This window comes from Echinops telfairi, unplaced genomic scaffold, assembly GCF_000313985.2.
Source record: "Echinops telfairi isolate 266 unplaced genomic scaffold, ASM31398v2 ScPeMD7_7409;HRSCAF=8447, whole genome shotgun sequence".
NCBI classification, from domain to species: Eukaryota; Metazoa; Chordata; class Mammalia; order Afrosoricida; family Tenrecidae; genus Echinops; species Echinops telfairi.
Window position 1 is genome coordinate 17,781,950 of NW_022111309.1, and position 6,630 is coordinate 17,788,579.

Below are 6,630 nucleotides of genomic sequence, written 5' to 3' on the forward strand. Positions count from 1 at the left end.
GATGAGGAAACAACATTTAACAGTGATGGCATGGATGCCTGGTGGGGTTTGATCAAGTGCAATGTATCTAAGAGGAATTACTGAGAGCCAAGTGGAGGGTGAGCCTGATGGCGGAGCAGGAGGAAGGGGAAAGAACTAGGAGGCAAAAGCTATTTATAGAGGTATAGCTATAGGCATGTATATATGTAAATATATTTATAATGAAAGGGGTAGAGGCCAATGTACAAATAGTTATATGTTAAGTATTAAGATAGTAGATGGACTTTGGACCTCTACTCAAGGCCTCACTTAACACAAGAACACTTTGTTCTAATAACTTGGCACTCTTTGATACTCACCTTCCCAACACAATCACTGAAAACAAAATGGGTGCATAAGCAAACGTGTGAAGAAAGTGGATGCTGCCCAGCTATCAAAAGATATAGTGTCTGGGGTCTTAAAGGCTTGAAGTTAAACAAGGAGCCATCTAGCAGGGACGCAACTAAGCCCACATGGAAGAAGCACACCAGCCTGTGTGATCATGAGGTGTCAAGGGGATCACATATCAGGTATCAAAAGATCCCAAACAAACCATTGTATCGATGTGAATGAGGGGGGTTGGAGTGGAAACCCAAAGCCCATCTGTAGACAGTTGGACATCCCCCCACACAAGGGTTACAAGGAAGGGACAATTCAACCAGGTGCAGTATAGCACCAAAGCAGCAGGAACACACCATTCCTCTAGTTCCTGAATGCTTCCTCCCCTACTACCATGACCCAGTTCTACCTACAAATCCAGCTAGACCGGAGTGCACACATTGGTACAGAAAAGAGCTCTCGACACATAGAATTGAGGACAGATAAACCTCTTAAGAACAGTAGTGGGAGTAGCGATATCATGAGGGTAGGGGGATGGTAGGTGTGGCGGTGAAGGGGGAGAATGGGGGAACCCATCACAAAGTTGGATATATAGCCCACCCCCCCAGGGGAATGAATAATAGAAATGTGGGTGAAGGGACACAATGGACAGTGTAAGACATGAAATAACAATAACATAATTGATCAAGAATTCATGAGGATGGGATGGTGGGGAAGGGAGGGGTAAAAAGGAGCTGATACCAAGAGCTCAAGTAGAAGAAAGTGTTTTGGAAATGTTTATGCAACATATGCACAAGTGTGCTTAATACAATTGAATGATAGCTTGTCATAAGATTTGTTAGAGCCCCCCCCAATAAAATGATTAATAATAATTTTTAAAATGCCAACCTCCCCTCCAAAAAAAGATCATGAAAGCATAAACCACAGAGTGGAAAATGTACTTACGAAACATCTACAGTGAACCCTCGCCACTTCGCGCTTCGACTTCCGCGGCTTCACTCTATCGCGGTTTTTGCATAACAGCGCATGCTCTGTCATTACTGCCACTGATTGGCTCATACTGTACACGCTTGATGCCATAAATAATATAATAAATAATAAATGATAATTGTAACGTCCAAAATGTTTTACTGTATTTTCCCTTTTTCGTTTAATAAATTGGGTAATACGAGTGTAATGGTGACTAAAGGGTGTTTTTTCATGTCCTCTATGCTCTAACTACGAAAATATTTGATTTACAAATAAGGAATCCTACTTCGCGAAATTTCATTTATCACGGTAGGGTCTAGAACCGATGAACCACGATAAACGAGGGTTCACTGTATAATCCGTAGCCACAATGTACAAGGGATTTCTAAAAATTAAGAGAAAGATAATCTAGTACCAAGTCAGTGAAGAATATTATACAGACCATTCATAAAATAAAGCATTCAAATGACCAATACACATGAAAAGATACCCAGTATCATTAGTTATAGACAAAATGCAAAGAGAAAGCACAATAAGAGATCACTACACACCAGAATAGCTACAATTTTTAAAGGTTGACCACGCAGTGTGTTAGTGAGGATGTGGACCATCAGTTTGCCTGGGAATCCAGCAATGTAAGTGCTCACCCTAGGAAAGTCCTGAGCAAGCCCGGTCAAGTAGGGCACTATAGTTCTGGGTCTATACGTTCTAGGTTTGCAATTAAATAGGGACCAAGAGACATGTACAAGGATATTAATTATGTACTATTTTTAAAAAACCCTAAACATGAAACAACCGAAATGTCCCTCAATAATAGTTCAGATAAATTATAGATATATTCATTCAATGAAATACTACACAGCAATGAAAATGAACCTGCTTAATGCAGGTCATTAAGCAAAATGGATAAGTCTCACAAACGTGTAATATTCAGCACAAGAGAACAGATATAGGGCTAATGCTGTTGGGCTCCGTTAGTGTATAATTCAGTCTGGTGAAACAAGGCTCTGGTGTTTAAATGTCTATTTGTTGTTTTCTTTACACTGACTTATAAACCGTGCGGAAGGCTGCACTCTTTGATCTTCATCAGCAAGTGCTTCACGTCCTCTTGGCTTTCAGCAGACGAGGTGCTGTCGTGTGCATACCACAGGTTGCACAGCATAATGCTGGTGCTATGTCCTTCATGTCGTCCAGCTTCGTGGACGCATTTGTTTAGCATTCAGATTGAATAAGTACAGTGAAAGGATAAACCCTCCCACATCCCTTTTCTGATTTTAAACCACGATGCCTAATTGAGTGGCAAAATACATAAAGAAATGCAAGGCTTACAAGAAAAGACAGGAGAGCTGTTGCCTCTTGGGGAGAAAGAAGGAGTTAGGATTGGAAAAGAACCCTTTGGGAAGCTTCTAAGGACCTGGTTGTGTTCTATTGTAGGCCTAAATAGAGAGTACTAGATGTTTACATTAGAATAATTTATTAAGAGCCGCATTTCATGCACGTTCTGAACATGATACATCTCACAATAAAAAAGCTTGAATAAAATAATAAACATTAGGAAGTGATCTCCAAGTTACAGTGTCAAATGAAAAAGCAAGGGATATTGTACCTAACAGGTCCCTGGGTGACACAAACGGCTAAGTGCTTGCCTACTAACCTAAAGGTTGGCTGTTGGAACCCATCCACTGGCACCGTGAAAGGAAAGCTTGGCGCTTTGCTTCTGTAAAGAGTACAACCAAGCACGTCTATGGAGCAGTCCTACTCTGTAACACTTAGGGCTACCAGGATTTGGAACCAGCTCTGTGGCAAGTGGTGTGGGTTTTGGTTATTGTACCTATGGACAGTTTTCAAACTCTAGCTATATCAGAATTATTTGGATTGCTGGACCCCACCAATAGAGTTTCTGTTTCAACAGATAGGGATTTGGGGACTGAGAATTTGCTATTCTAACAAGTTTCCAGGTGGTCAAACTGGTGATCTGGGACCATACTTTGGGAACTACTGCCTTATAACACACATTTGTTTCTACCAAGAGGGCTCCCTCTAAAGAGTTGTGCAAGAAACTGTTGGCCATGGTTTTCCCTAGTGAGGGGCCTAGAGCACTGTGGGGCCTGTGGCCAACTTGAGGGACCTGAGCACCTTCCAAAGAGAGCAAAGTTCTGGCACTTGGAGTGCGAACCGGAACATAGATCTTCTGGCTCCACTGTGGGTTCAGCACCAGATGAACAAAAGTAAATGAAAGGTTATTGGGAAGGGGAGGATGAGAAAACGGATTGCCAGCGGGGAAATATGTTGTTAAAAGAAAGCAGTTGGCTAAACATCAGCCTGAGGCAATGGGATTGCCTGGTCATGCGGGTCTTCAGCAGGGCTGCTAAGCGGAGTGGCTTGGTGCCCAGCTTAGCTGGGGAGGTGACACCAGTGATTTTAGGTCTCCAGGAGCATCATAGACCTTGATGTCTGCAGGGTCAACAGAGGAAATGATGGAGGGTGGAGCTGTAGAAGCAGGAGGGTGGTGAGCAGCTACTCTTCTTGGGCTTGGTGAGTGTGTGGGGCAGGAGAGAAGGCTGTGCATGGGGTGTCACAGACCAAGGTGCTGAGCACGGCTGATGGGAAGCATGGAAGAGGAAATCGGCCAGAGAGGGAAGTCCGGTGACTTGACTAATTCCAAACTATTGTCCCCCAGGCACCACATTTAAAAGCCCCCTGGAAGTCTTTGCCAAGATCGAGGACAGCTATGGGCTGGGCTCTGGGCAGAACCACTTCATCAAGGACAGTCAGTGGGAGCAACAAAGGGCTGCCTTCAACACTACATACAAGAAATACCTGGAAGGGGACTGCGAGGAGGAGCCACTCAGGTGAGCAAAAGGGGCACCTGGAGCCGCCAAGCTCCTCTTCTCCTGGCACACCCAGGAACTGCTCTACGCAGCTCACCCCGAAACGCTCTCTGAGAGAGGAGACTTCAGGAAACGCCAGCAGATCTTTTGAGACATTGCACAGAGACTGTTTAAATCTTGTTAGATTTTTTTTCTAGATGATCTAAAAAACACAGAAGGTCCTGAAGAACGTCAGCCGCCACTGTGCCCATTCCTCTCCATTTCCTTCCAGTCTAGAAATGTAACCTGTATGTCTGCTTCTTGACATGTATCACTTTCCCAACCTTGGTCGGCAGTTAAGGCCTCATTGACCCTCCTGCGTGTCGATGGTGAAAATGGAGGCAAGGGCGCTGACGGGTGTGAGCTGGGGCTGGCTCTCACCCTGGAGTGCGTTCTCTCACAGCTGGGCCTCCCACGTGGGCGGGTGCAAAGAGGAACCTCTCCTCTCATTGCCAAGTGGGCCTGGAACTTCTCATGTCAGGGAACAAGCTACTGAGGCTCAGTTAGAGCAGCTCCAGTGATGGTCGCCTGCCCTGGGACCATAGCAAGGCTTCGTGGTGCCCTGAGCTGGATCCCCTGACCAGCTACCGTGATCCCTGCAGAAGCTTGCAAGTCAGTTGGCAGTTTGCTCATGGTAGGCAGATTTACTCCACAGAAATCCGCACAGCCTCCAAGTCAGGATTGATCTTCTTTTCTCAGAAAGCCAGTCAACCAGCAGACCACAGGTTGTGTTGTCCCCAGAAAAAGAGAATAAGGAAGCTTTGTAAGTGAAGGAATCTTGCCTCAGGACACAGCTGGTTTCCAAGAAGAAACCAACCGTCTGGGGTAGGGGTGCTGCCCTGCACCACCACTGGTCTGGCACTTTAACCTGTCCATGTTCACGGTGATGTCTGAAGCTAGTCCCACTCACATGGATCGTGGCAGTTCAACCCACCTTGCCCTCAGCAGGTCCCGGATCTGCTTGTCCCACCAGAACCAGCCATAAAAGGCGCTCTGCCTGGTGGCGCCCAGCAACGGGGGTGGGTGTGGGTGGGGGGGTGTCATCTTCACCAGCCCTCTGCCTGAGTCCTCGGATCTGCCAGCTCCTCTCCTTGCCAAAGAGCCTCTCATTCTCTAACGGGTGTCTTCTCCCTTCCAGTGTGGCTACCTTCCATTTCCTGCCCCTGAGCTCTGTTTTTGCCATGCCAACGGAAGTCAAGAGCCCCTCAGGTGATTTTCCTGGGGAGCTGTGCCCCTTGGGTCATCCTTCTGCAAAATTCCCCACTAGGGACTTCCACATAGCAAACCCTACTTTGCCCAGGGTTTGGATGATGGTTGGTGGGAGGGGGTCAAGGTGGAAATTGAGTTGTTAGCTGTAACTTAAGGGGTTTCAATTTGGATTTGGGTCCCTGAGCCCATGCTCCCTAGTAGTAGAGGCTGGTGCTGTCTCCAGGGAAGAGGGAATGAGTGCACATCCCACCAGGCTACTTCTAGATGTAAATTTGTCTTGTAGAAAATGTTATTCAAAACACCTGACAGCCAAGTGGGCATGAAGCAGCCTAAGTGCCCTTGTGACCACCCTTCCTGCCTATATAGGCTGGTGGCGGGACCTAGAATCAGCCCTCATGAGTGTGCCAGCCCCTCTTCTTTGGGAAGCTCATCTTTCTATTGAGTGGCGCCCATTAGAACAAACCAATTTGCACTTCAAACCAACTTCCTCTTGGACTAACACCTGCTGAACAAATGGGAAGGTGACCTGTATCTTTCCTTTCTTCTTTCTCAGGGGCCGCCTGTCTCCTCGGTGTGTACTGGTCCGGGAGTCATAATTTCCTCTTCTATTCACTTAACCGGACTCTGAAGGACAAAGTTGGTACGTTACTGCTGAACTGCACAGGGCCCTCAGCACATCTGCTTCAGGGAGTTTCCTAGGAGTGTGTGACCCACATGTAAGGTCACTTTAAGGGGCCCAGAAGTGGGGAACTTGGTGTTGTGTAACCCCGGGGATCTAGCCTGGAGTGATCGTGTCTCTAAGGATAGGTTCACAGGGCCCCTTAGGCAGCTAAGGTGAAAGATGGTGGTGTGGCTTGAAAGGCCAGCTCCTGTCACAGGGGCCACCTCTCTGTAAACCCTGTGGCTTGAGGTTAGTCATCTCCCTGTCCTGGTCCCCTATTTTGTGGTCTGAAATAAGCGCTAATTAGACCATCTTGATCAAATGGCCGCATTTGCTGTGAATAGTGAAATCCAGAGTTTCTGGATATAAAAGCTCTGTGAAATGGAAAAGCACTAAGGTGGTGGTGGTGTCGCTCATTCAAACGCCCAAGCCACTCCTCAGTCCTGTACAGCTCTCCAGTCTTGGAGCCCTTATGGGGTAGTGCTCTGCCCTCTAGGGTCCCTGTGCGTCAGCGTCCATCTAGGTGACAGTGGACATGGGTTCTCGTGTGTGTGAGTGTGTGTG

General features: G+C 46.8%; 1 protein-coding gene across 1 annotated transcript in view; it reads left to right on the plus strand.

Annotated features, from left to right (window-relative positions):
- WDR93 (WD repeat domain 93) overlaps positions 1 to 6,630 on the plus strand; it is a 59,763-nt gene that overhangs the window by 38,839 nt on the left and 14,294 nt on the right. Inside the window, exons 9-11 of the mRNA XM_013006479.2 lie at positions 4,007 to 4,178; positions 5,335 to 5,405; positions 5,959 to 6,045. Coding sequence (XP_012861933.2) covers positions 4,007 to 4,178; positions 5,335 to 5,405; positions 5,959 to 6,045 — 330 coding nt within the window. The remainder of the gene's footprint in view (positions 1 to 4,006; positions 4,179 to 5,334; positions 5,406 to 5,958; positions 6,046 to 6,630) is intronic.